The sequence below is a fragment of the Ostrinia nubilalis genome, chromosome 11 (assembly GCF_963855985.1).
Source record: "Ostrinia nubilalis chromosome 11, ilOstNubi1.1, whole genome shotgun sequence".
Classification (NCBI taxonomy): Eukaryota; Metazoa; Arthropoda; class Insecta; order Lepidoptera; family Crambidae; genus Ostrinia; species Ostrinia nubilalis.
The window spans coordinates 9,664,842-9,692,796 of record NC_087098.1 but is presented as its reverse complement, the minus strand read 5'-3'; the positions used below and the strand labels follow the sequence as shown (position 1 = coordinate 9,692,796).

Below are 27,955 nucleotides of genomic sequence, written 5' to 3'. Positions count from 1 at the left end.
TTATTTTTTTCCCTTCAACTTCGGCTTTGAATTTCTTCAAATTTCTTCTTTAGTGGTAACTAAGAACTTGTATAATGCTACGAAACAGTTTTCATTTTTGAGAAGATCAGGTAGAGAGCGCGGGATGACTTCTGGTTCTTTATAAACTTGTAATAAGTCTTCTATCAAAATGAGTCTTTGGAGTGAAAATATAGAACACTCGAAGAATATGTGATGGAGGGATTGATTAGCTTGATTGCAGAATGAGCATGATGGGGAGGTGATCATGTTCATCCGGTGGAGATGTTCATTAAAACGGCCATGTCCAATTCTTAATCTTGATATGTAAGAATAAAACTTTCTGTTCTTATAGGTTCCTTTTGTAAACCAGGGCTTTCCTATTCCATGGTTAATCTGGTGGTACCATTTTCCTTTAGTTTGAATACTTTCTTGCCAGTGGTCTAGCCATTTTTTCTTCATTAGTTCTTTTAAAAGGGTTGAACAGTCTGTATATGATATTTTGATCTTTTTAACAGGTACTACATCTGATGTGTTTGTTATAAGCTTAGCTAAAGTGTCTGCCTCTTCATTGCCCACCACGCCCACATGTGAAGGTGTCCAGAAAAAAATAATATCTCTGCCCATGTTACATAGTTTGTGATATTTTTCTTTTATTTGAAAAATAATATAGTTTGTTTTTGCGTTATGACACGGGTTCGACAAAGCTTCTAAAACACTCATGCTGTCGGAAACTATTATCCATTTTTCAATGTTTGAATGCTCAATGTACTCCAGAGCAGCCAGCACTGCGCATGCCTCGGCAGTATAAATACTTGCTGCAGATGGTAATTTTATCCCATGACCAATCTTGACATTTAAGTCATAAAATGCCATAGAAACCTTATCTTCGGTTTTTGAACCATCAGTGTATATTTGTCTATAGCCTTCCCAAGAATTAAGTTCATTATTTACAACATATTTACAAGAAAGTTTTTTATTAATTATTACATTTATAAAACAAAACTTACTGTCATATTCACCTCCATAACACGGTAATAAATCGCTAGTATGTACATTATTATCATCTTTTAACCTTCTGATATCCGATAGCACAGTACTCAAATAAGAAGGAAAATTAATTTGTAATAACTTAGTCGTTAATAAACTATTATTTACAGACAACAATCTCATCAAAAACGTTTGTCTAAGATAATCAAATCTAATGAATAAAGGAGGTAAGTTGCACTCGATTTGCATTGAATTAATTGGTGAGGTGTTCATTGCTCCTAATATAAGTCGCAAATTCTTATTTTGGATTTTTTCAAGTTTCTCTACAAGTTTCTTATCAGAGGCAAAACAAAAAAATGCATATTCAAAATGGCTTCTTACCAAAGATTTATATAATAATAAAAGTATTTTAGGATCTGCACCCCAATTGGTTCCAGTAAGAGATTTAAGAATATTTGTAGCACGTAGAGATCTTTCTATAAGGCAATCAACATAGGGTTTCCAAGAGAAGTTTTGTTGGAAAGTAACACCTAAGAATTTTGCACCTGATTCCAGTGGTAGTTCTTGATGGTTATATTTAATACCCGAACTTAATAAATGTATGCAGCGTTTCTTAAAAACAACAACTTTACTTTTATTTGCATTAACATCTAAATTCAAATACGATAGATAATTATGCAGTTTATTAAGTAGTACATTTATTTTGCTTGTTAACGTGGACAAATTTGGGCCTTGAGTATATATTGCTAAATCATCTGCAAATTGTAAATTACATATTTGGGGATCAGGTCCCAAAATTTCATTTAGCCTGTGAATGTATATAATATACAACAACGGGCTCAAAATACCTCCTTGACAAACTCCTTTGAAAGAGAGTCTTGGACCATATAATTTATTATTAAGTTTAACATGTACTAAGCGATTATTTAAAAAATTATGTAACCAGGCCACAATTTTAGTTGGAAGACCTAATGAAGAGAGAATCGAGGATAACACAGTAAGATTGACATTGTTAAAGGCACCGACAATATCAAAGAAAACGCAGATTAGATAGTTATTTTCTTTTAAAGCCTTTTGTATGTCTGTGTATAAACAACCTAAACTTTCACGAGCGGAACGCCCACGTCTGAACCCAAATTGATTGCTTGGAAGCAAATTATTACTTTCTATGTAAAACTCCAGACGCTGTTTTATCAATTGTTCAAAAATTTTACCTACACACGATGTTAAAGCTATCGGACGATATGAGTCTGGACTATTTTTATCTTTATTCGGTTTTAATATGGGAACTAAGCAGTCAGTCTTCCATTGACCTGGAATCAGATTTTCCTTCCACAAACTATTAATGATAAATAGAAATTTTAATAGGTTTTCTTTATTTAATTTTTTTAACATTTTATAAGAGATAAAATCCAAGCCGCAAGCGGTGTCCTTTCGTGATTTGATCGCTGATATAAGCTCAGTAAACGTAAACATGCTTAACAGATAAGAATTTGCATTACTTGCTGTACAATTAGTGAAATCTAATGGAGGCGATTCTGCATGGTCTGGAGTGTATTTCGTAAGAAAATCATGAACCCAAAGCGGACAAGAATCATTCTGCGAAAACTTGCAATTATTACTTTTATTAAATTTACGTAAAGTATTCCAAATAAGAGATATGGGAGTAAATCTACTTAAATTTGAACAAAATTCTTTCCAACTCTCAATTTTCTCTGTATTAATAACACGCTTTTTTAGGGCTTGTAATTTTTTAAAATGTATATAATTTTCAAGAGTAGGGTCATTTTTGAATTGCACGTAAGCTTCTTTCGAGTTTTGTACAGCACTAGCACAGCGATCATTCCACCAAGGAACCGAAAGACGTTTAGATTTTTTAACTGACGATCTGTGTGGAACGAAACGTTGAGATTGACTTTTTTTATTTGAGTTTGGCATTGACATATTTACAGCTGACTTGATGATGTCACAAAAGTTGTTGTACAATTCCAAAACATTGCTATTAGACACTGTAAAATCATACAACATTTCATTGACTAACTTTGAGTAATGTTTCCAATTAACTAGTTTAAGATTAGGATGATCAGGGATATCAGTACCTGCTGGCATGTATGTTAGACGTGGTTGCGATGCAGTTGTTAATAGTTGTATTGAGGTTATTGTGGGTAAATGATAACTACCAAGTGGATCATCGTGCACTTTCCAGTCACAGCATAAAGCTAAACAGGGGCTCACCATAGTCAAGTCGAGTCCGTTCGGTCTCCAGACATGTGTTCCCACAGTCGTAACCTGTTTATCATTTAATAAAACTAAATCACAATCATCTAAACTATCTAAAATATCTCGTCCTCGACTGTCTACAGTGTTACAGCCCCATATGGTATGATGGGCGTTAAAATCTCCAGCTACAATAACTGGCTTTGGCAAACTTACAATTAAATCTGAAAATTTCTTTATATGAAATCTAGGTGAACTATTAGTAGGACAATAAACTGAAACTATTGTGTATGATTTATTATTGATTGTGATTTGAACTGCTAAATTTTGTAATGAGTTATCAAAATAAGTTTGAAGTCTACAATATTGAATTCTTTCATGAATCAGAATGGCTACTCCATTATGATCATTTCCACAGTCATTTCGCTCTATTTTATAACCTTTTACCTTAAATTTGTGAATAGGCTTTAGCCAAGTCTCAGATATTACAGCAATATCTATACAATTATCATAAATAAACTTAGTAAATAAATTACGATTGCACAGAAAGCTCTGAGCATTCCATTGAACTATATTTATTTGCTCTTCGAATTTGATGAATTAAAATTTTTACTGAAAGTGTCTGTAAGAATATCTAAAATGTTTTTGGATGAAATAGTTGTGTTGTTGCTTTTATTTAATGTTATAATTTTAACTATTGACTCTATTAAAAGATTCATTACCGTTGCATCAGAGTTCAATATAGACATTAAGTTGTTTTCAGGCTTTGGTAAGTATTTATTATTTGTTCTCAATTCTGGAAAGGTTTGTTTACTAGATATGTCTGCATAAGTGGGAGCTTTAACAAATTTCACTCTATTTTCTTGTATTTTCTTTTGTTTTATTGGACATTGTGCTGAAATACTAACATGGTTTCCTTTGCAATGAGAGCATACTGCATTTTCTTTAGGAGTTGGACAATCTTTATAATTGTGTCCATTACTGCAAATTGAGCACCGTTCCTCGTTCTTACAATACTTGGAAATGTGACCATACCTCTGGCAGCGGTAACATTGCTTAACTGGAGGGATGTACTGGGAGATGCTGTGCCTCCAGCCGCCCAGCTCCACGAAGTCTGGCAGGGTCGTGGCCGCAAAAGTGATGGCGACTGTCCCTGTGGGCTGACGGGAGAAACCTTCAGTTGTGGTGTCTTTGCGGAAGAATCTGCGAACGCTGATAATCTTCTTACTACTGCTCAACATGGTAAAGATTTTTTTGTTATTGTACTTTATAGGCACATTTCGAATTATCCCCGTGGTTTCGGTGGATGAAGCTGGAATGCTGGCTTTGAACTGATTATCACTTAAAAAGGTTTTATTATTCAGTAGTGCATTGGCTAGACCTGGCTTTTCAAAGTAGACTCCTATTTTGTACTTGTTGAGTGCTTTCAAATACTTAACGCCTTTATTGTACCTTCTCAGAACGTTGGAAAGAGATAATAAATCTCTGTTACCAATGGGCCTCTGGCTATCAGATGACTCTATGAAGACTACGAATTCAAAAGCTGCAGAGTCCTCTGGGTATAACCTGGTGTAGTCAGTAACATAATACGGAACAAGGACACTTCCCTGACCATCCTCCACCTCGGAATCTGATGAACTGGTATCGCCGTTGCTGCGATCGCCCGGATCCAAACCGGTGACCTCCACTTTTTTCCTTTTTTTGCTACCCCTCCCCATCGTCTTAATAAACTTTCCTAACAACAAAAATCTAACAGATTTAGTTTAATTAATTTAAAACTTTCGGAAGCGCGTCTTTCCACTTCGAAGTTTCCCGCCTTTTTTTTTCTTTTTTTATTTTTTGTAAAAAAAATAACGTTGCTCCAGAAAATAATGTTGTTATTTCTGGGAGACAGAAAAATTAAAATAAAGCCTAGTCTACAGCTCGTGTTTTGCCTTACACATGACAAAAATTAACAATAAACAAAATTGTCTGCAAAAATACCAAATGTACCAAATAAATATTTTTTCTTTCTTTCTTTCTTTCAAAAAACATTGTCTCATTACACATTTTTGTTTGCATCAATAATGTTTTTGCTTTCCATGATGACCGATGTAAAGACAATTTTGTTGAATGTAATTTTTTTGTTGATTTTATAGGGCAAAACATGCGCTGGAGACCCGAGTTAATAATTTCAAATAACGTTTTTGTGTAATGATGTTAAAAGGCAGTAAACGTCCTGTGGCTGAAATGATGATGATGAATGTTATCTAGTTCTAAATAAAATTAGTCGTACCTTATATCTTTTCAATACCAATAATTAATTAGTAAAGGGGTTAATCTTTAAGTAAAGGGTAGTGAAAGTAATTGAAACAAGCAAATAATGTGTCAAGGCCTTTATTGATTAAAATAAAATCTTAAGTTCAATAACAAATCTTTACAGCATTATCTACCTAGGATTAATCTGGTAGAAATACAACATGTTTTGGTTTTCGCTTTAAAGAGTTTTCCTGAAGTGGTTGTGCAGAGGTCCCTCTTCCGAGTAGCCAGCTATCTCTTGAGGAACTATTGAACTTTCGTCGATGCTGCCACAAGGACGGCACATGCATTCTAATGGAGCTTTTGTCGATACCTAAACAGAAAGAAACAGTCTTGTAATAAAATGCAATTTGAAATTTTTATGTTGTTGGCATGCCTTTCATTCAGAGCGATTATAGGAAGTGGGAAATTTTTCAAAACATTTGATAATATAAATGACAAAAACACAATTTTAATAACTATTTTTAAATTACAATTATCCTAAATAAAAGTGTAGCATGGTGTACGTGTAGCTCAGTCATTGGTGTAGCTATCCGGTTGAGTTAACTGCGCCATGAGACGGACGTCACATCGACGCTGCTGATACGGACTCGGACAGAGTTGCGCAGTTAGCTGAATAGGGTTGTAAATAAAATTTAAGTAGATACCTTCATAAACCTCTTTTCTTCGTTTTTGGATTTAGGACAAAATAAGACGACTGTGGCTTCACGTTCTCCAGACTCTTGACAGCAATTGCAAGTTCGCTCCATCTGCCATATTTTGCTTCCGGATACCTTAAATAAAAAGCACGTAATAATAATGGATAGGAAGTGTTTGACTATTCTCCTTTTAATTTACATTTATTTTACCTGTACGTAGCTTGTACATTTTCCAACGCAAGCAAACGATGGTATGGCCTTTGGCTTGCAACCAGGATGACGAAGAACATGAATGACTGGAGTCATTTGACATTCCTGTCCTGAAAAATTAGCCAATGTTTGTTTAAGTAGGTACTTACCTAAATAATAACTTACAGTGACTTCAACAATAAATCGTAAACAAAACAAGTCACCGTTATGTAGGTACTAATAAAGCCGGGTGTCTCCAGTGTGTGTTTTGTTGCCCTACTACACAATCAACAAAATTATCTGAACATTTAACAAAATTGCCTAAAAAAATTTTTGAATGTTGACATGTTTTTGTTGATTGTGTAGAGCAAAACACGCCCTGGAGATCCGGCTTAAATTAAACAAAAAACATTTAAAGTTACTAATTACCTGTTGATAATGTAACTTCTTGACTGCAAACAAATTCATCTTGAATACTGCAGATCGTTAAAAGCAAAGCAAAATAAATTATTTTATTTGAAATCATTTTAATTATAGCTAAACTCAGGAAAGTCCCTCCGTCTCCTTTAGTAGTTAAGATTTGTGTGATAGCTAAAATATTTTTTCCGCCTTATAAAGGCCTTCTGGGTTAAATTCACCCCGGGTCCTCACGATTAAACAGCAAAAATCATTTAACGAACATGTGTGTAACTACGGAAAACATGGCTACCCTACTGGGCTGGCTGATATAAGTCGATTACAGCTTTTATTACGGATTGTTGTAGTAGCTGCCTCGGCTCAGCTGGAGAAAGTTTTTATTCTACCATAATTATATGGTTCCTACAAAATAAGAAAGATTAAAGAACGTAACGCATAACAGGAATTGTGTTTGCATAGGGGTCACTTAAAAATTAGGGATTGATGGTGAAACCGACAATAATTTCACAAAAACACAAGTGCGCGCGCGCCTTTACTTACTCGTTAAGTTACTGTAAATAGTCTTGAGCCATCTTTTCTATCGACCTTCATAATTTTTGTTTTTGTGATCTGTGAAAGTATCTAGATAAGTTATAATAATACCTACCATAGAACTTCTTGTTCAACGGATGCTGCATCCTGCATCTCTCAAAGCCCACCAGAGTCCCGATTACGGTAACTTTTAACGTCTACAATCCAGACGCGTTTCTGATTCTGCAATACGATTGGTCAAAACAGCTGACGTACGCTGTTGAACGACCAATCGTATCGCACAATCGAGAAGCGTGTCTGGATTGGAAACGTTAAAAGTTACCGTAATCGGGGCTCAGGCTTTTTTTCGGCCCGATTCCTAGAGATGAGAGGACGTCCTCTTCGCTTTTGTGAAAATAACCTGCCAGCTTCGCCGCACATCACTCGTCTCCTTTCTTCTCCGCCTCGGTTGAATCAGGGCCTGAGTTTATTCTTTGCTTAAATTAAGTACCTATTACCAGGCCTGGCTCACTCCGCGCGGTACATCCGATAATTACCTACAGCGAAGCGCCCCGCCGGCGGGTATTATATCAGTCGAGTGTCACGCGCGCGCCCGTCAGGACGCTGGCGTGCGTTGTAGTATGATTATAATTCTATGATCGAAGTATTATTTAAAAATGGACATAAAGAGAAAGAAATATTGTGCGGCGTTCGGGTGTTTAAATTCGAAAAGTAATCTACCGGATTTATCTTTTTTTTTCGCTTCCCAAAGATGCTGAAAGGTATGTTGGCCATGTAGGTAATCAATAATTCTTAGGATAGTATAGGAACCTAACCTACTATGACTACTGCTCAGAATGCGTTCGTTCGTTTCAGCCAAATGACGTCCACTCCTGGACAAAGGCCTCTCCCAAGGTTTTCCATAATGAATGCATACCTTACCTACATACGTACCTCATTACAAATAAGTACCTAGATTAATTATTTTTTCACTAGACAGCAACCCTAACAGCGTAAGAAGAGTTCAGAGGCACGCGATAGAAAGAGACAAAACTTGTAGGTGAATAAAATTGTAGGTACGTAGTGCTGTGCGAGCTGAATTCCACTGTATCGCGTCGTAGCAAGACTCGCATTTATTTAAATCGTCTTGCGGAGTAATCCTTCTGTACCTGTACTATTACTTATTCTGTGCTATTACCTAATAGGTTATTTGTATAATTAATTTTACCTTTTTACTTATAAGTAAGTTCATACACCATTTTTCGTTACAACACTGAGTACACAGTTTTTTGGTGGCATGGGCTTAGCAAGGCGGGTAAGGGAGAGCCAATGTGTGGCCAATTTCTGTCAAAGACGGACTAATGAATGGTAAATTATGACTTGGTTCTTCTTCAACCCTCTGTCTGTCTGTCAAACACCTGTTTTGAAGAAGCCAACGAAATCAGGCCGCATATCTAGACACGCGGCAGCGTGTCAAGCTAAGTTGAAGTAACAAAACACTGGCAAGCAGCACCGTATGTAATATTACACGAACCATTTTGGAGCCACTTTTGACTCCCTCATAACTCACATTAGAGATGAAACGTATTTACTAGAACAGATCCACACACTTGGTATTTTACAGTACTAGGCGGCACCTATTCCAATTTTTTAAATACTTGATCCACCTAGTATTTTATAAATTACACGATTTCCGACCCTATCATAAAAGTAATAGAGGTTATTATTACGTAATCCGTAGTCGCGTATTACGCGCACCTAGTATTTCTCGCTAAGCTTATGTGCGAACGTACAGATTCACTCCGTCTCTGTCTGACCAAACAAATTTGAGCGCGACGAAGCAAACAAACACAAACGTAGTCAAACCATATTCATGTAAATAAGAAAAAATATGTAAATAAATATATTTATGAAATTGATATCTTTTAAATACGCCAACTTTTAAGTTGACAGTCCTAAGCCTGTTGAAGTATGAAGGGAGAAATTATTATTCAATTTCAAATTGCATTATTAATACCTACTATGGTGGTATCTTTAAAAAAAATGTATATTATAGCCTGACCAGGAACATAAAAACCCTGGCATAGAGGCGCGTCAATTGCATTTGATAGTGCAACACTGAGTACAGTCGTACCTGTGTTAAATTAATAGGCTAACTTTATGTATCAGGATTCAGGATTACGGGCTAATTTGATATTTTCATAAATTTACGAAAAAATATTATTATAGGTAACCTGATTTAAATAAATTAAATGAAACCATCAATCGAGCTAGTAGATTTATTTTATTATTCATCAATAATCAAATTCAGAACTTGAATATTCAACTGCAATGTCTGCTCATGAACGCTTCAAACTCGGTACTTCTTTCCCAATCTCATAAAATTCAACACTTAGAAAGTGACAAAATTTTTAAAATAGGTAGTTGAAACAAACCACAGCTAATTTTCATAGTGGACTGTACTATACGATAAACATGTCAGTCAATTTGACAACCTTTGTCGGAAACATTATTCAATGAAAATATTGTCCGAACCCTTAGTATTTCTCTTCGACAAATACTTTAACACATTGTGAACCACTTTTCTTTCACGACTATAAAAATATTTTAGCAATTTAATTCATAAAACCAATTGCGCACATTTAAAATAAAGTTTGTTTACACTTTGACAGCAATAGACTGACATGCAAGGTGACATGTCAATGAAGTTTTCAGTTACTGTTGCCATTAAAAGAAATTAGTACCATTAGTTTTCCGCAACATGGCGAGGGTTTTTATGTTCCTGGTCAGGCTATAAAGTCTTAATACGTGGATTAGTCCGCACTAGTCGCGTCAAGTATGCTAAATTACTACGTACTAGGTGAAACCGGTATTTGGATCGAGTATTAATAAATACTAGGAATAGGTGCACCTAGTATCAAATTTACCTAGTATAACCCATCTCTAACTCACATCTATTTCACATAAACGTGTCAAACTTCAAAGGCTCATTATTATATTGGGACTTGCGAGATACATACCTATGTGCTCCAAATTTCATAAACATCAAGCGGATAGTTAGGTATTAACATAAAAAAATCGGCATTTTAATCACGTTATAAGTAAATTCCTACTAATTTTATTTAAGTAAGTACAAAAAGTAATGATTATCCAATCAAAAACTTATGTTTTATGAAATGAGAGCCAAGTTTAGTATTATGATAATAGGTATGCCTTGGTTGTTGAAATGTTGACTCAGTTGACTTCAACGACAAAAGAAGTGAAATCTAAACGGGTGCCTAGTTCAATCAATGGTCAGTTCTTTAGAACAACATAAAATATCATTTCTTCTTATAACTTAGGTTAATTATATTGAAGACTATTAATGATCTGACTTGGCTAGTTTTCGTATACGAATATCAGCTATCAGCTTTCATTGAAACTATAGTGAACTATTAAACCCTTTTTCGAGTCCTTTTTATTTCGAGAACTGGTATTTATATTGTCTTATTTAAAAAGTTTACACCTAATCTACTTAGGTAATTTTAAAATTGTTTTAGATTTGTTAGACTTTCGGCCAGCTTAGAAGTAGACTAATGCGTGGGGGCACTAGACCTTTTTTGTTACTAGCACTTTTATTTTTCTTCTTCGTCGCTACACTCTTGCCAGAGTCACAGTAGGTATAGCCTGACCAGTGGGTCTAGACAAAGTGCAAATTATAATCGCAAACCAGTCGAAAAGTGGTCGAAAAGCCCCTTTTTTGTATGGAATTTTGACGGATTCGATTTTCGATTCGATCAAAGAGTGCGTTTTGTCTAGGGGGGCAGGAACATAAAAACCCTCGCCATGTTGCGGAAAACTAATGGTACTAATTTCTTTTAATGGCAACTTGGCAACAGTAACTGAAACCTTCATTGACATTTGTCACCTCGCATGTCAATAATTAAACTGTCTATTGCTGTCAAAGTTTAAACAAACTTTATTTTAAATGTGTGCAATTGATTTTGTGAATTAAATTGCTAAAAACTTTGTATAGTCGTGAAAGAAAAGTGGTTCACAATGTGTTAAAATATTTATTGAAGAGAAATACTAAGGGTTCGGACAATATTTTCATTGAATAATGTCTCCGACAAAGGTTGTCAAATTGACTGACATGTTTATCGTATAGTACAGTCCACTATGAAAATTAGCTGTGGTTTGTTTCAACTACCTATTTTAAAGTTTTTTGTCACTTTGTAAGTGTTGAATTTTATGGAATTGGGAAAGAAGTACCGAGTTTGAAGCGTTCATGAGCAGACATATAGTTGAATATTGAAGTTCTGAATTTGATTATTGTGAATAATAAAATAAATACTACTAGCTCGATTGATGGTTTCATTTAATTTATTTAAACCAGGTTACCTATAATATTGTTATAATCCTTTTCGTTAATTTATGAAAATATCAAATTAGCCCGTAATCCTGAATCCTGATAAGTACATAAAGTTAGCCTATTAATTTAACACAGGTACGACTGTACTCAGTGTTGCACTATCAAATGCAATTGACGCGCCTCTATGCCAGGGTTTTTATGTTCCTGGTCGGGCTATAAATCATATTATCAGTTTCTAAATTATATCTTTTTAGCTCATATAATTATGTATGTATAATATACTGTGCCAGAGTGGTCGTGGTCGTCAGTGTCGTACTGTCGTCACAACAGGTCCTGACAAGCCTCACAATCCGTCGCCATTCATTTGTAACACTAATATGGGCCATGCTAAATAAATAACTTTATTTCTTTGTTTATAAAAAAATACCTATTCTATATTACTACTCCTTCGTTGGGTTATATTAAGACTGACATCCAGTTAAGGTCAGTTGCCTCGCAATCGCAATGAGTTGGAAAAAAGTAGTCTGAAAAGTATGACCTCTTTGGATGCATGTAAGTATTGCGTGGTAATAGTAGGTATAGGGTAATAGAAAGTACTCATTTAATTCTAGCCCTATAAATAGTCTGTGGAACTGAATGATAACGGATGATAATTTACCTATTGGCTATGTTGGTATATTTTATGCAAATAGCTTCGCAAAATGGTCAGCGTGGAATGTAGGCTAAATCCTCCATTTTGCTTCTGCAGTAGTTACACTAGACTATTAGCGACTTAATCATGAAGTAATACATAAATAAAGTAGGTACCTAATAACAGTAATAAGTAGAAAGTAGGAAGGTATTTTATAGTAAAAACTTGACAATATTGTAATTGCTTAAATAGGAAATTTTCTCCTATGTTTGGTACTGATTTATAAAAAATAGCTTTCCGCCCGCGGCTTCGCCCGCGTGGAATTTTGTCTGTCACAGAAAAACTTTATCGCGCGCGTCCCTGTTTCAAAAACCGGGATAAAAACTATCCTATGTTCTTTCCCGGGACTCAAACTACCTCTATGCCAAATTTCATCAAAATCGGTTGCGAGGTTTAAGCGGGAAAGCGTAACAGACAGACAGACAGACAGAGTTACTTTCGCATTTATAATATTAGTTGGGATTAAAGAAATCACATTTATTTATTTTCTCTTAATTTCATTTAAAACATCCTACGGGCAGTTTTGAAAAATAATTTATTTTATGTTCAAAATTCTTATCCTTAATAACATGTAATCAATTTCGAGCTAAGTTTCGTTTGATTTAATAATCGAGATCAGCTTACATAACATAGCATAATTATGTGTGCGCTAATTAATCGGGTCGGTATGATCAATTAAGTAGGTACGCACTTTAAATAAAACAGTAGGTGATTTATTTATTTATTTTTATTTTAACATTTAAAATTGTACACAAAAGGCCTTGACAGAATTTCTTTTCAATTAATTAATACTTTTTCTTTTTAACATAAATCAATTTTCCATGTGCTAGATTATAAACAATTCAGTCATTTTGGAGGTAACTTTAGTTAATTGTTAATATTAGCGGCTAAAATCTCCACATTTGTAGCACTTGCAGTCATCAGGTTCACGCAAACGCACTTCCATTATCGCCCGGTCTTCGTCTTCAAGCCTCAAGCCATCTGGGTCGTAACAGTGGGTGAGAGTTACCAAACGCTCTCGCAAAAAGTTTTCTCTGCAGCAGAAACATTCCTATAGAAAAAAAATATTATTAAGTCAACAGTCACCGAGATGAATAATTAGATTATAATATCTAATCGTTAATAGTAATCAACCGACAAGTTATTAAAGAGCGCGATAAAATGTAAGTAGGTAGCCCTAACTACACTCGACATCAAATAAATCGCACCTCCCGCGACAAGCACTTTCAAACGTATGCATTCCTACTTCCCACCAATATTGGCACCATTTAAAAGCCTAGTTCTAAATTTCATTTCATTAAAGGAAAGGTTTTTACCCCAAAAATATGCCTTTAGAAGGATCCAGAGTCACTTCTTCAAAAAATAGGTACCTAGTTACGCTTGAGCCACCTTTTATGGCTATCAAACTGTTAAGTTGAGATTAATCGCTATCCATCTGTTAAAAAGGACACGTGAGATCATTATTTGGTTTTATAACCATAAAAATTGGTCTAATTGATCCCAGAGGTGAGCCCAAAGTGAGGTCTTTTTTTCAAGTCACATTTATGGTTTATGTTAATCGTTTATTAAGAAATTAAATGTGTTTTACTTTAAGGATATTTATTGGGCTTTCAAATAACATCAAAATTGTTGGGGCACCATGATTGTGTCAGAAAAAAATCTTTAAAGTTCGCGTCGCGGAAGGTGCGGTTTATTTGATGTTGTGTGTATATAAATTTACCTTTAAAAACCCAGTTGCTGTTGATACTGATGGCTGAACTTGGCTGCTACACATTCCTTCACATTTGTTGACACTTACTTCTCCACTACAGGATCGGATAAGTCTTCCCATATCATCATACTCCTCTGTGAAATATAAATCATGAATTACATAAGTACCTAGTTAACTCGCACTTGCGCGTTGATAAGTTTGCAAGTTAAGTGCGGCCGTGAATATTTTTTTATTAGGTTGTTGAAAGGCACCCGTGATAATGACAAGAAAATAATATAATATTTTTAGATGTTGAAAGACGATGGTAACATAGTCAACAAACTAGGCGTAAGGAAGCTTTTAAATATAAATCCTGCAAACAAACAGTAATTCTACTTTATTTTATTTATTTATTAGGACAACCAACAAGACATTGTTAATTATCTACTGGTACTTACACTTTCAAATTTATTACAATAATTTTGTTTCCATAAAGTGCTGCCTCAATTAATGTACATAGGTTGCCACTACTTAACTTAATAAAAATAATAAATACTTAGGTACCTTTAGTGACATGAATCTCTGTTGGCATCGTTTCACACGTTTCCTCTGCACAGCTGCTCACTATTATGAGCAATATCAATGCAAGTACATTTCTTGTGATTAATCTAATAAAAGACATTTCCAAAATCTGAATTATACAAAATGGTTGCGTATGAATCGATTACACGAGGGAAAGTGGTTCCAGATTATTTTACCATCCTTTTATATGAAGAAATATCGGTCAACATGAAGGGTAAGAGGCACTAACCCCTGCCGTGATATCAGCAGGGAATCTCCAATCTAATTGAAATAACTTGTCGCAGTATACTGTTAAGTTAAAAATATTATAATATGAATAGATTCTAAATAAAATGTAACGATGAGGATAAAACCGATTAAACGGTTAAGCACTTACTCATACCTAATATTATTTAGATAAATCATTTTGCGCAGCTTACTCTAACTTCAGTTTAACCAGGAGCAGGCCTGGCTCACTCCGCGCGGTACATCCGATAATTACCTACAGCGAAGTGCCCCGCCGGCGGAATCGAGCTAGTTGGATTTATTTTATTATTCATCATTAATCAAATTCAGAACTTGAATATTCAACTGCAATGTCTGCTCATGAACGCTTCAAACTCGGTACTTCTTTCCCAATTCCATAAAATTCAACACTTAGAAAGTGACAAAAAACTTTAAAATAGGTAGTTGAAACAAACTGCAGCTAATTTTCATAGTGGACTGTACTATACGATAAACATGTCAGTCAATTTGACAACCTTTGTCGGAAACATTATTCAATGAAAATATTGTCCGAACCCTTAGTATTTCTCTTCGACAAATACTTTAACACATTGTGAACCACTTTTCTTTCACGACTATAAAAAGATTTTAGCAATTTAATTCACAAAATCAATTGCGCACATTTAAAATAAAGTTTGTTTACACTTTGACAGCAATAGACTGACATGCAAGGTGACATGTCAATGAAGTTTTCAGTTACTGTTGCCATTAAAAGAAATTAGTACCATTAGTTTTCCGCAACATGGCGAGGGTTTTTATGTTCCTGCCCCCCTAGACAAAACGCACTTTTTGATCGAATCGAAAATCGAATCTGTCAAAACTCCATACAAAAAAGGGGCTTTTCGACCACTTTTCGACTGGTTTGCGATCATAATTTGCACTTTGTCTAGACCCACTGGTCAGGCTATATCACATTTTCTTTTATAAATTGGACATCAATAAAATTAAATGCTTTCTTTATTTTGTGGCTTTAAGGGCGTGATCTATCTATTATATCTATCGTTGTGGGCTATGATTCAGTGCATTTTCGCATATTAACCGCGCTGTGGAACTTGGCTGTATAGCATAGTGTTCCTGGAAAGATTCGAATAAAAAAAAATTCACTGCTTGCTGCTGCTGTTAGAGATGGGTTATACTAGGTAAATTTGATACTAGGTGCACCTATTCCTAGTATTTATTAATACTCGATCCAAATACCTATTCCACCTAGTACGTAGTAATTTAGCATACTTGACGCGACTAGTGCGGACTAATCCAAGTAATGTGACTTTAAAATACAATTTTCTTTAAAAGATACAACTGTAGTATGAATAATGCAATTTGAAATCCCAACTATATTAATATTATAAATGCGAAAGTAACTCTGTCTGTCTGTCTGTCTGTTACGCTTTCCCGCTTAAACCTCGCAACCGATTTTGATGAAATTTGGCATAGAGATAGTTTGAGTCCCGGGAAAGAACATAGGATAGTTTTTATCCCGGTTTTTGAAACAGGGACGCGCGCGATAAAGTTTTTCTGTGACAGACAAAATTCCACGCGGGCGAAGCCGCGGGCGGAAAGCTAGTTGAATAATAATTCCTCCCTTCATACTTCAACAGGCTTAGAACTGTCAACTTAAAAGTTGGCGTATTTAAAAGATATCAATTTCATAAAAATATTTACAATTTTTTTTCTTTTTTACATGAACTTACATGAATATGGTTTGACTACGTTTGTGTTCGTTTGCTTCGTCGCGCTCAAATTTGTTTGGTCAGACAGAAACGGAGTGAATCTCTACGTTCGCACATAAGCTTGGCGAGAAATACTCGGTGCGCGTAATATACGACTACGGATTACGCGATAATAACCTCTATTACTTTGACAATAGGGTCGGAAATCGTGTAATTTATAAAATACTAGGTGGATCAAGTATTTAAAAAATTGGAATAGGTGCCGCCTAGTATTGTAAAATACCTAGTGTGTGGATCTGTTCTAGTAAATACGTCTCATCTCTAGCTGCTGTCACTGTCAGTACTGTCACTGTCATTTATTTGTCGCGTTTCTTTCGAGTCATACCTACTTAATCGCTTTTGCAGATTTTAAATTAATTTATTTATTTAATACAAAGTATTGCTATATTTTTAAGTAAAGATAAGACGATGGACGAGGATACGATTTTGTTTTTAATACTTTTATTCTCCTGGGGGGAGTATTTTTGGGAACTATATCTTTCCTTGCGGCAGGTTAGTAAATTATCTATTTATCAATGCTGTTGAAAGGTTTTATAATAATTCTAGCTAATTTGATGAACGTGGAGTCTTATGAATGGTTACGTCATATCGGTTTTAATCGATTGAATCGTATTATTATACAAAATATTATTATTATTTCAGCTAAAAATCTATAAGACAAACAACCACATACCTGATGATTTATCAGAAATGCTCAACGAAGAATCCTTCGAAAAAGCCCGACTGTATGGGATCGACAAATCGCAGTTTAAAATAGTTAAGGAACTCTACAGCATAACATTAACCACTCTAATAATCTACAACCGCTGGATTTACTCAGCTTGGCACAAGTCTGAAGAAATAGCAGCTCTCTTTGGTGTGTCTCAAGATAGAGAGATTGTTATCAGCTGTGTATTCATGTCCTTTGTGACTGTGTTTAACTTTGTGGTGAATATGCCCTTTACAATTTATGGAATCTTTGTTCTTGAAGAAAAGCATGGTTTCAATAAACAAACAGTTGGATTCTTTATCAAAGATCAAATCAAGTCATTGTTACTGAGTCTTATTATTACTCTGCCTATTATTTCTATGGCAATATACATCATAATGCTTGGTGGAAATATGTTTGTTGTTTGGCTATGGTCTTTTACAACTGTAGCAACTCTAGTGTTGTTAACTATTTACCCTTCTGTGATTGCACCATTATTCGACAAGTTTGTGCCTTTGCCGGATGGTTCACTTAGAAAGGGTATTGAAGATCTAGCATCAAAACTAAATTTTCCTTTATCTCAAGTCTATATTGTGGAAGGTTCAAAGAGATCAGCACATAGTAATGCTTATTTTAGTGGGCTGTTTGGTGCAAAAAGAATTGTTTTATTCGACACTTTGCTGGAAAAATATGATGAAGAAAAGAAGAAAACCACTGGTTGCAAAGATGGAGAAATATTGGGTGTTTTAGCTCATGAACTGGGTCACTGGAGTTGCAGTCACATTGTCAAGTCAGTTATGTTGACTGAAGTAAACTTGCTGCTCCTTTTCACTGCATTTGGTTTACTGTTTAGATATTCTTCGCTGTACACTTCACTAGGTTTCCCATTAGGACAAGAGCCAATTATTATCGGTCTTATTGTGGTGTTGCAAATGATTCTGGCCCCTTATAATTCTGTACTTTCCTTCTTTGCGACAGCTTTGGGAAGGAAGTTTGAATTTGAAGCTGACAATTTTGCTGTCTCTTTAAATTATCCTAATGAATTACGATCAGCTCTTATTAAATTGGGTAAAGATAACTTAGATTATCCGATTTATGATAAACTATATTCGGCTTGGTATCATTCTCATCCAACTTTGTTGCATAGGATCGAAAACATCAAAAACCAAATCCAACCTAAGAAGATTGACTAAGTCTGATAACCCTGTACAGTGTATGCATTTTATGTATGTAGTACAACTATTTTTAAAACTTAGTAGGAATAAATATTTTTTGATTAAAAAAAAGCAGTCCGCATTTTTTTAAATATTTCATGTAGTGCATTAAATCATTAATTGATGAGAGTATATTGTGAAGACTGGATGTAATTTTATGCTTTCCTAAATAATTTTGAGGCTCAAACATTCTGGTTATGTGTAATGTTAATTAAGATGTGTTTTTTACATTTCATTCTATTCTGCTTGCTTATAAATATGAAGATCTAAATTATTTGTTTTCCAAAATATTCCAAAAAACAATTATTCTAAGTTAGTGTTAAAAGTACACCATCATGTGATACATTCTTTCCTACCATAAAATGTGTAGACTTATACAATAATAGTCTAATTATTGACCGTGGCATGAATCTATGAATGTTATTAAGGACTAATATTGCATCAAACTAGAAACGAAAATTTTAAATACCTATCTATATTATTTTTAATGAATACCTATGTGTTAATGTTTGTAAAAGATGTAAATAGTTGCCTCAAGAGACTAATGCTACGGTCATTTATTATGTGTTTTAAGGACTTCTTACAAAAGAAACCATTTGTGGTAATTTCAATAATTTATTATAGTAATTGTAATCGAAAACTTCTAAAATTTATTGTTTTAGACTTTCATGGTCACTAAAATAATTATTATTACTGACGGGATTGCAACAGTTTTATTGTCCAAGACACTACACCGTACATTCTTTCATAAGACTTGATAAGCACACTCAATCGAGAAAGGCATTTAGAAATTCCATTTGTTTCATTTTTTTATTCAAATTATGGTGATCTTTTGGTATTTTACTTACCTAGTGATCAGACTGGTCATAATTACTGTTTTCTACTTATCCTATGCTATAAGTATACATAGCTGTATAAATAATTTATTTTAGACATAATGTAAACCAAAACAATCATAAAATATGTAATTTTATTAGGAATGTCAGTGTTCTATGTAACTTTGTATTAAAATTTTATTCACATAAAACCAAATATGGATTTTTTCTTTAAATTATCGTGTATTTGATCCCGTTGAGTGGTTTTTCTGAAATGTGAAATACAATTTGAATTAGATAAAGTCACAGGAGTATTTAATGCAAAGCTAAGTAGGTTCCTGCGGGCTGCGGTAGTGGATGGAGGCCAGCGTATACATAGCTCAGTACCCGAAGCACGAACTAATATCGTTTTTGTTATGGTATGGTAATCGTTTTACTTAGATGAAAAAAGAGATCCGCGAGCTTATTCGTGCTTAGGGCACTGTTACGTAAGACGTATATTTGACCGTTTATTCCCGATGTCCCCCACTATTTGTCCACCACTTGTGGACATTGAGAAAAAAAGATCGAAACCAAAAAAGTTCCGTTGTCCACCACTATTATATTTGTGTTCATGAAACCACTGCCGCACGCTCTACTTAATACTACTACTGCAGGAGTGGCACTCAGTTATAATAAAGGCGCAGATTAAAGGTTTAATAGTTACGCTTTGCCTGTAGCATTAACTACATTTTAAACCCTCGTTAAAAACACAAAGGATTTGCCATACTTAGTGGGTGGATACGGTCTGCGGTCAGGGTAATCTGTCAGTGGTAGGTAGTACGGGCAAGACAATCTGTCGGCGGTCGGTCGTCTCGTGATAAGCCAATGTGTGTACAGTCAGATCGCATCAATACAAAATGTATAGAGACCGACAATATTGTTCGTAAATGATACGGGCTGCGTCCCCTTAGACCTAACCGCAGACCGCAGTCAGAACGCATCCAGTGTGGCAAATCCCTAACTTTTACCTTGTAAATTGTTCAGCTTGTTCCAGTGTATCTGGCAGTGGGTAGTCCTTTGTTTCGGGCAGTGGAATAATCAACAACATTTGGGCAAACGATACGATAGCCAGCAATATCAATGGAAGGTCCGGTAGAAGGCCGTCTAACCCAACCACCCCGGGTGCAATCATTGCAGCGATTCGAGCAAAAGTTGTGACTCCGCCTACTCCAGCGTTGCGGCCCAGAGTTGGAAACATCTCTCCGGAATAAAGGTATAGTGCTGGAACTGACCCCTGTTAAAAGAATACTTAAAATTAAGCCTAGCTACAGAGTACATTAACAGACTATTTGTCGGCCGATAATGTCGGGTCGGGCTGTTAATGAATAATTAAGTAATTATGGAAGTGCGCACATTGGTATCGGCCGATTCTTCATACAAATTAGAATCGGGCCAAACTATCTGCCGACTATAATCTGTAGCCTGCGGCAGTGGCGGATTAACGTATAAGCACTACAAGCACGTGCTTGGGGCCCCTGTTCTCCAGGGGCCTCCATCCTCTGCTGGCGCGCCAGCAGAGGATGGAGGCGTTTCATTTCATACCTACATTTTATAGAGATTTAGCCTATGTTACTCGTAAGTAATGTAGCTTTCAAATGGTGAAAGAATTTTTAAAAACGGTCCAGTAGTTTTTGAGCCTATTCATTACAACCAAACAAACAAAGTTTTCCTCTTTATAATATTATAGTGTAGATAAAGTAAAGCGCGTTTTCCCAAATATACAAGTGGCGTTTAAAGAAAGAAAGAAAAAAAAATTTATTACGATGAACATCACATACATGACAGAGAAAAAGACAGAAATGGCACATAAATATTACAAGGAAATAAAAAGTGAACTGAGCAGTGAGCAGTGCTATCCTGTCGCAACAGCGATGCCCATCGCAATGGGATTCCACTCAGCATATGCCGTGGCCCACGGTGGGGAAGGCCACGACGCTGGTTTTCAGTGGGCCCCATGCCGAGTGGAAGTCACGGATACTAACCTAAACTGCATATCAACAAGGCCGTTTAAATCCTACTAATATTATAAATGCGAAAGTTTGGATGTCATGATGTCTGGATGTTTGGATGTCTGGACGTTTGTTACTCTTTCACGCAAAAACTACTGAACGGATTTTGTTGAAACTTTACAGTATTACTGTTTATAACCCAGATTAACATATAGGCTATAATTTATGACGATCTGTGACATACTAAATTTCACGCGGGTGAAACCGCGGGCAAAAGCTAGTATAAATATATAACAATAATAATAATGTGCAAACATTTGTTGAATAAACATAATTATAGTAAATTAATCCTTCAAGGCCCGCGAATCTAGACACAATAGATAATCAATTGTTATGACATTAATTAATGCCGTCTGGGACTCAAGCGGTTAAAGATGCTACATAATAAAATAATACCCGTATTAAAATAATAATAATTGTGTATACAGGGTGTCCCGTAATGCAACGTCAAGCCGTAACTGGGTGTTGAGGCAAGTTATGCTGGTTATCAGAAAAATATAAAAAACAATCTATGTGGCATTTTGTCAAAGTAATAGGCATTAAAAAAAAACAAGAAAATCTACTCCCGGTGACGGTCTTTTTACTCGTGTTGCCACAAATCTTCACTTTTTCCAAAATTTTTTTTGTTAAGTAACCCTGAATAATGCTTCTCTAAATTTTTATCTAAATTACGAAACCAGCTGCTCCAGCTTGGATGAAAAAAATACATTATTCCCAAAAAAAATTTCAAAATAAAAATTTTGCCTAGTTTAAACGGACTGTACTGTAAAAAAAATTGTACTACGCGAGTATGGCAAGTGAAGTCATAATTTGGCGCATTTAGTAAGGATTCCAAAATGGTATAACACTTTGTAAATTCTTGCTGTAATTGTCGTCAATTTTTGTTTTTTTGGAAATAATCCCGTTTTTAACTTTATCTACCTTGGTTAAATATTATTATTCTAATGTGCCCAAAATTCAAGTTTCTGGCTTAAGTGAGGTGGAGAAGCCATTTTAAAAGGTATGAGCGGAACGGAGAGGGCCATCTTACCAAGCAGGGATGTTATGGATATCCGTAACCGTAACCGATACTATCGGATATCCGAAATAAAAAAATATCCATAACCGTAACCGAAACTGATTCAAAAGTTACGGATAGTTTCGGATAAAGGCGGAGTCTTAAGGGTACAATAAATTCCAAACATAAGCATTATTCAGGGTTACATAAAAAAAAAAATTAGAAAAAGTGAAGATTTGTGGCAACACGAGTAAAAAGACCGTCACCGGGAGTAGATTTTTTTGTTTTTTTTAAATGCCTATTATTTTGACAAAATGACACAGATTTTTTTTTGATAACCAGCATAACTTGCCTCAACACCCTGTTCCGGCTTGACGTTGCATTACGGGACACCCTGTATGTGTATATATTTATAAATGTATATGTTACGGTCAAAGTGATAAATGTGAAAATTATGAATAATCGCCGGTTATTATGAATAATTACCGCATGATTTGGTAAATGTGATTAATATGAGGTCATTTATGTGTGTATAAAACTAAATAGGCGGCTTAGGGGTGGCCCAAGGGCCACCCCCGCCGCACCTTAACCTATTTTTCACTTTAAATCAAAACATTATGTTATGGGCATCATGGAAAAGTAATATTATGTAAGAAACATTCCAAACACATTATGTCAAATTATATTAATATATGATATCAAAACGTTCAAAAGTTTGGCTGTACACGAGCACGTACACAAGATGTTGTTCTCTTTTATGAAATTTGTTAGTACTAAGGTTGAATTATTAAATAATTACTGTTAAATGTGATTAATTTATCACTTTTACCGCGACTGTCGGTAATTATTCATAATAACCGGTTATTATTAATAATTTTCAATTTATCACATTAACCGTAACATATATTATTAATAATATATTAAAATAAACATGCGATGTGAAAAAAGAAGAGAAACAAAAGAAGTGTGCTAGTGTAAGACTAATATCATTGTGGTTGTGTTTAGAATCTTACTAACTGCTTTGCTGAACGATCCTTCTCACAACTAAAAAGGTTAAAAAACCCGCAAGGAACTAAAATCCGTCCAGACAAGCTTAATTATTTAGCATTAATGTGTATTGAGGCAGACATACTTCGTCGGATAAATTTCGACGATGTAATCTCGGAGTTTGCTCTGATTAAGGCAAGGAAAATAATGTTTTAAGTTTTACCTTTTACCTACTACACTTTCTATTTTGATGAACTTTCATTTTATACTTTATACCTTCCATTCCATTCCTTCCATTTCCATTTAAGCAATAGAGGGCCTACACAGGCTCTGTGCTTAAGGCCTCGGATACTCTTAATCCGCCACTGGCCTGCGGGAAGTCTAACATAAAACATTATAAAATTAGTGAATAGGCGAAAAGTAAAAGAACGTAAAATTTGTGTTCTTTTAATGTTTGTGTTGGACGGGGAAGTATTAACCCGCGACTTCTGCTGACATAGCTGTTCGGTCAGTAGCGGCGTAAGGGGGGGCGGTGGGGGCGGTCCGCCCCGGGTGCCAAGTATCAGGGGGTGACACAAGTCGCGCAGATTAGTATTCACTGGCACATTTGCATGGCAAATCTGCGGTCTATGTCATGATGGGGGGGGGGGGGGGGGGGGTGCGATTGTCTTCGAATCGGTGGGTAACCCTAAAATCCTGGGGGGTACCAGGGGGTGCCTTAGGACTTATTACGGGGGGATCGCCCCGGGTGCCAACCCATGCTACGCCGCCACTGTGTTCGGTACCTCCGTTACGGTTGAATTCAAATCCGTACTTTTACGGGTCTTAAATTAGCGGAATATAGACACAGTTTATAAAAAAAAGGGTGCTCTTTCTTTTTCGTGCCCCCAAGGGCTAATCCGGTACTGGCCATTACATTGTGATGTACTTAATTTTAAATTGAAACCTTAATTGCTTGTAAATCAAGAGTGTTGGTTAACATGGATACTAGGGTGTCCCATAAATGGCTGAAAATATTTGTTTTTAAGATATTGAAATGCATACCCTCTATTTCTTTTAGTACTACTCAGACATAGTTAAATACAAAATTTCATCTTCCTACGTCAACATTAACCCGTGCCGACTGAGCTCTGAAGATTTTGAAAAATGCTGATTTTATCCCTTTGGTTATGTAGCTTAATCAATTAAAATATTTAAATTTTATAAAATATTTATATAAAGAAGATATCAGACAATATATTTTCCCCCTTGGGTCCCTTTTCTACATTCTGGCTACAGATTTCCATGCTCCTGAATATTGGCCTGATTTTTGCTACACTGTGCGTAGCAAAAATAGCTTTTTCTCTTCCTTTGCAGTGATCAAACAATGAAAATCTTGCATAAGCTTTATAGCTCTCTCAGCTGTATCATTAACTACCCTTAAAGAAAGCACTTTTTTGCTTTAAAATAGGCAACATCTTCATCTCATTTAGAAATGGGTCTCAGGGGAAAATTCTTATCAATTTTCAATGGAAAAAATAAATGTATAGTCTTGACAGACACTAAATCACTCACTGGGTTTCCAGCAACAATAAATAAGGCAGTATTATTATCAATTCATTAAAAACATGATAAAAAAATTAGTACTAGTCCTATTTACCATAGAAATAATCATACCTTCTTCAGATGGAATGTATATCTTCCCAGAATCATACATACTCTCTCTTTGTACTTTTACTACAGTATTGACGGTGTTTGTTCATTACCTTCATCATCAAAGAGTGATAAAACGGCAATTTCTTCTGACATGAAGTAACAAAGATGTTGACTAAACTTGCTCAAGGCTGCTTTGGAAATCAATTTGTCAACACTCTCATATACCTTTTGGAAAGTGGATGTCAAGAGTTCCTTAAGGCTTTCATCAGAGCTGGTAAGTTGGTCGTGATGATTAATTGAGAACAAATGAATACGCACCGCTACTGCCGTGCAACATGTTTCGATGCAAGTCGGCACGGGTTATCGTACTCCAAATGAAATAAAAATTTATTTCCGAGTGTTTTAGAGGCAAACAAACAAAACTAAGACCTATGCGTTACAAATTTAAAACTTTGAAAATTATGGGACACCCTAATGGATACGTACTGCTAATCCTCCAAATCCTATAGCAGCAAACAATAATCTTGGCCAGTCGCTCTTGAAGACATCTCTCGGTGTTAACAGAATGAAAACAAAACATAAAGCAGTAAGAAGCTGAAATGTCCATAGTGTGGTTTTTCTTCCAACTTTTGTTACAATAAACGCACATACAAGCCCACCAGGAACGTAAATGATACCGCTTACAGCGACCGTTAAAAAAATATTTCCTCCAATCATGCCAAGATATTGAGAAAAGGCGTAAAATGCTAATCCTGTAAAGAACCTGCAATGAAGACATTTTATCTTGCCTTACAAACTCTCAAACAACATAAGTACCTAACTACCTACTTAACTCATTAATCGCGATTCGATTTATTAATAGGCTATTCTGGTAGGTATGTAATTAATTTACATATTTAAGTAGGTTTAAGGTAGAGGTCACTTATTATTATTACCAATTAGCTGATAGCAATAAAGTTTTCAGTCTCATGTTCTTAAATTTAAAAAACGCAATGAAGCCTGGATCGTGTCTCTTCTGTCCTTTACATTTTGGCAGCAAATGTTTCACATTGTGGAAGTCATTTTCTTTTCCATTTTGAATGGCAGCTTTTCTTAAAACGTCTACAAAGTCGGTAGAATTAATAAATATTTATCTAGATACCAAATTTATACTGTACATTTGATATTAAACTGTGGGTCGAAATCATTAATTAAAATACCGAGAGCTTTGTCAATTTGTCCTGTAGCTAGTAACCACCGCGGCGATTCTGGTACCCAGAACCAATACAATATGTATAAAGATGATAAGGTTGCCAAAGCAAATTCCAACTTCCTCCAGTCCCGAAGGAAATAGGCTAAACATGCCATGACAGCACTCCCAAATCCAAAAGGAAGTTGATATAATACAGGAATCGTAGTTCTCCATTTTCCACTTACTGCCTGCAATAAATGCCAGAGGTAAAATTCCTATAAACAAATTAATGTTCCAAGTGAAACTTTGGTTCGTACCTACCTCCATACAAACCACAAAGGAGATAATTCCCAAGCCTCCAGAAGCCAATGCCAAAAGAAACCATACTCCTAACCACCACCAATACCATGGAAGGAAACTGGCAATGTAACTGCACACACTTTGCATCACTATAGCAATCATAAGTGGTAATCGCCGGCCGTATTTATCCGCAATCACACCAAACACTATACCTCCAAGAAGAACTCCCCACATCATAATACACTGAGTTAGCTGGAATCAGTAAAAAGTTCCTTACAAACCACATTTTAATCAAGTTTATGAGATGTTTGATTGAAACATAATAATTTCGGACGTACATGAACCAACCAATGCTTAGAACACACAAGGTTCCATTCCGATGTAATCGTGCGCCTGAACAAGGTATTGTTGTACACAAATCTTTTGCATTCTACAAGAGGTATAAGGGAACGATCTATGACTGGTGAGAGTGCTAATATTTGTGGATCGAATATAAGACACGGATGTTCTTCAATGTGCTGCAAAGGAATAGTAGGTATTTTTATATAGCGAAATATTTAAGATAGTTTTAAATAATTTGTTAAAGAATTCGACAAAATGAAATTACTGGAATACACATTTTACGCCATTCGTCATCCGAATACATTGATAGAGAATCAGGTTTTTCACACCAAAAGTCTTGTGGAGGAGCCATAAATATTATATTGAGCTGGTACCAAGCCATGGGCAGCTTTAACAATGCCATGAGTAGGCTTATTCGTAGTTGCCAAGAACCAAAGTCTCCGATAGCCTTTTCAGTTATGTCATCCACGTTACAGCCAGAATTACTGCTACCTGCAGTTTCTGAAAATTTTACAATCAAAGGTAAGGATAATTACTTAGTTGGTTTTACTCATCTCACGAAGGCGGATTACTTCCACCACAATGTGGGTATGGCTAAGTAAGTAAACCTAATTTTGGACGTGTAAGGTGCTGTGTAAGTGTTTGGGAACTATTTACCTCTAAAGGCAGTTTCATAATTACTCCCATATTTTGAAATCATTGTCTTTCATCGAGTTACTTTCTGGCAAAATAGGTTCTTGAAAGCTTGTAAAGTCGAAACAACAATCGAAGAATTTCATGAAAGAAGTAACAGTGTCATTGTGACATTAAGGCTAAGAATTCACGGCGTGATTTTCACCCGCACCCGCGGCGAAAACTCCGGGAGCGGTTATTTGCGCGCGCGATTTTAAATCGCGCTGCGTGCTACGAATAAGTCACTGGTACAAAATGCCCGCCGACCCGATTACAACCGCGCCCGCTGCGGGCGAAAACCGCGTCGTGAGTTGTGTATTAGTTTTTACTTATGTCTACATTCTACAGAAGCTGCGGGCCCGCAACCGCCGCGGGCGCGGGTGAAAATCGCGCCATGAGTTCTTAGCCTAATAGTACATAATTGACGAAAAAAAATGTATGTGGTTCCTCGGCTCTCGGTCCTCTCTTCTTGATCAAGCTGTGGATCGCGGCACGGAAAATAATAAAGTTGAACGATGG

The 27,955-nt window shown here is 35.6% G+C and overlaps 3 protein-coding genes across 3 annotated transcripts; 1 reads left to right on the top strand and 2 right to left on the bottom strand.

The window, feature by feature from the left end:
- Positions 1–5,564: 5,564 nt before the first annotated feature.
- On the bottom strand, positions 5,565–14,862 carry LOC135076256 (uncharacterized). The gene is made up of 7 exons (XM_063970741.1): positions 14,553–14,862; positions 14,019–14,143; positions 13,193–13,349; positions 12,080–12,084; positions 6,351–6,455; positions 6,150–6,275; positions 5,565–5,815 (listed from the first exon to the last, which is right to left on the bottom strand). Exons 1-7 carry the CDS (start codon positions 14,668–14,670, stop codon positions 5,681–5,683), a joined length of 771 nt encoding a protein of 256 aa, XP_063826811.1. The 5' UTR covers positions 14,671–14,862; the 3' UTR covers positions 5,565–5,680.
- A 1,999-nt stretch (positions 14,863–16,861) lies between these two features.
- LOC135076253 (CAAX prenyl protease 1 homolog) lies at positions 16,862–19,498 on the top strand. The gene is made up of 2 exons (XM_063970738.1): positions 16,862–17,056; positions 17,207–19,498. Exons 1-2 carry the CDS (start codon positions 16,973–16,975, stop codon positions 18,443–18,445), a joined length of 1,323 nt encoding a protein of 440 aa, XP_063826808.1. The 5' UTR covers positions 16,862–16,972; the 3' UTR covers positions 18,446–19,498.
- LOC135076252 (organic cation transporter protein-like) lies at positions 19,423–27,510 on the bottom strand. Its single transcript, XM_063970736.1, has 9 exons — positions 27,422–27,510; positions 27,030–27,265; positions 26,761–26,940; positions 26,444–26,674; positions 26,151–26,370; positions 25,887–26,052; positions 25,438–25,714; positions 20,292–20,557; positions 19,423–19,550 (listed from the first exon to the last, which is right to left on the bottom strand). The coding sequence occupies exons 1-9, from the start codon at positions 27,462–27,464 to the stop codon at positions 19,484–19,486; spliced, it is 1,686 nt and encodes a 561-aa protein (XP_063826806.1). The 5' UTR covers positions 27,465–27,510; the 3' UTR covers positions 19,423–19,483.
- Positions 27,511–27,955: the final 445 nt, after the last annotated feature.

Coding starts and splice junctions, on each gene's coding strand:
- LOC135076256 (XM_063970741.1), bottom strand. CDS start 14,670: ATGTCTTTTATTAGATTAATCACAAGAAATGTACTTGCATTGATATTG. Junction 6,276..6,350: donor AATGTACAAGCTACGTACAG/GTAAAATAAATG, acceptor TTTTTATTTAAG/GTATCCGGAAGCAAAATATG. Junction 5,816..6,149: donor AAGAAAAGAGGTTTATGAAG/GTATCTACTTAA, acceptor CTTTCTGTTTAG/GTATCGACAAAAGCTCCATT.
- LOC135076253 (XM_063970738.1), top strand. CDS start 16,973: ATGGACGAGGATACGATTTTGTTTTTAATACTTTTATTCTCCTGGGGG. Junction 17,057..17,206: donor TATATCTTTCCTTGCGGCAG/GTTAGTAAATTA, acceptor TTATTATTTCAG/CTAAAAATCTATAAGACAAA.
- LOC135076252 (XM_063970736.1), bottom strand. CDS start 27,464: ATGATTTCAAAATATGGGAGTAATTATGAAACTGCCTTTAGAG. Junction 27,266..27,421: donor TTATGAAACTGCCTTTAGAG/GTAAATAGTTCC, acceptor TAAAATTTTCAG/AAACTGCAGGTAGCAGTAAT. Junction 26,675..26,760: donor CTAAGCATTGGTTGGTTCAT/GTACGTCCGAAA, acceptor TACTGATTCCAG/CTAACTCAGTGTATTATGAT.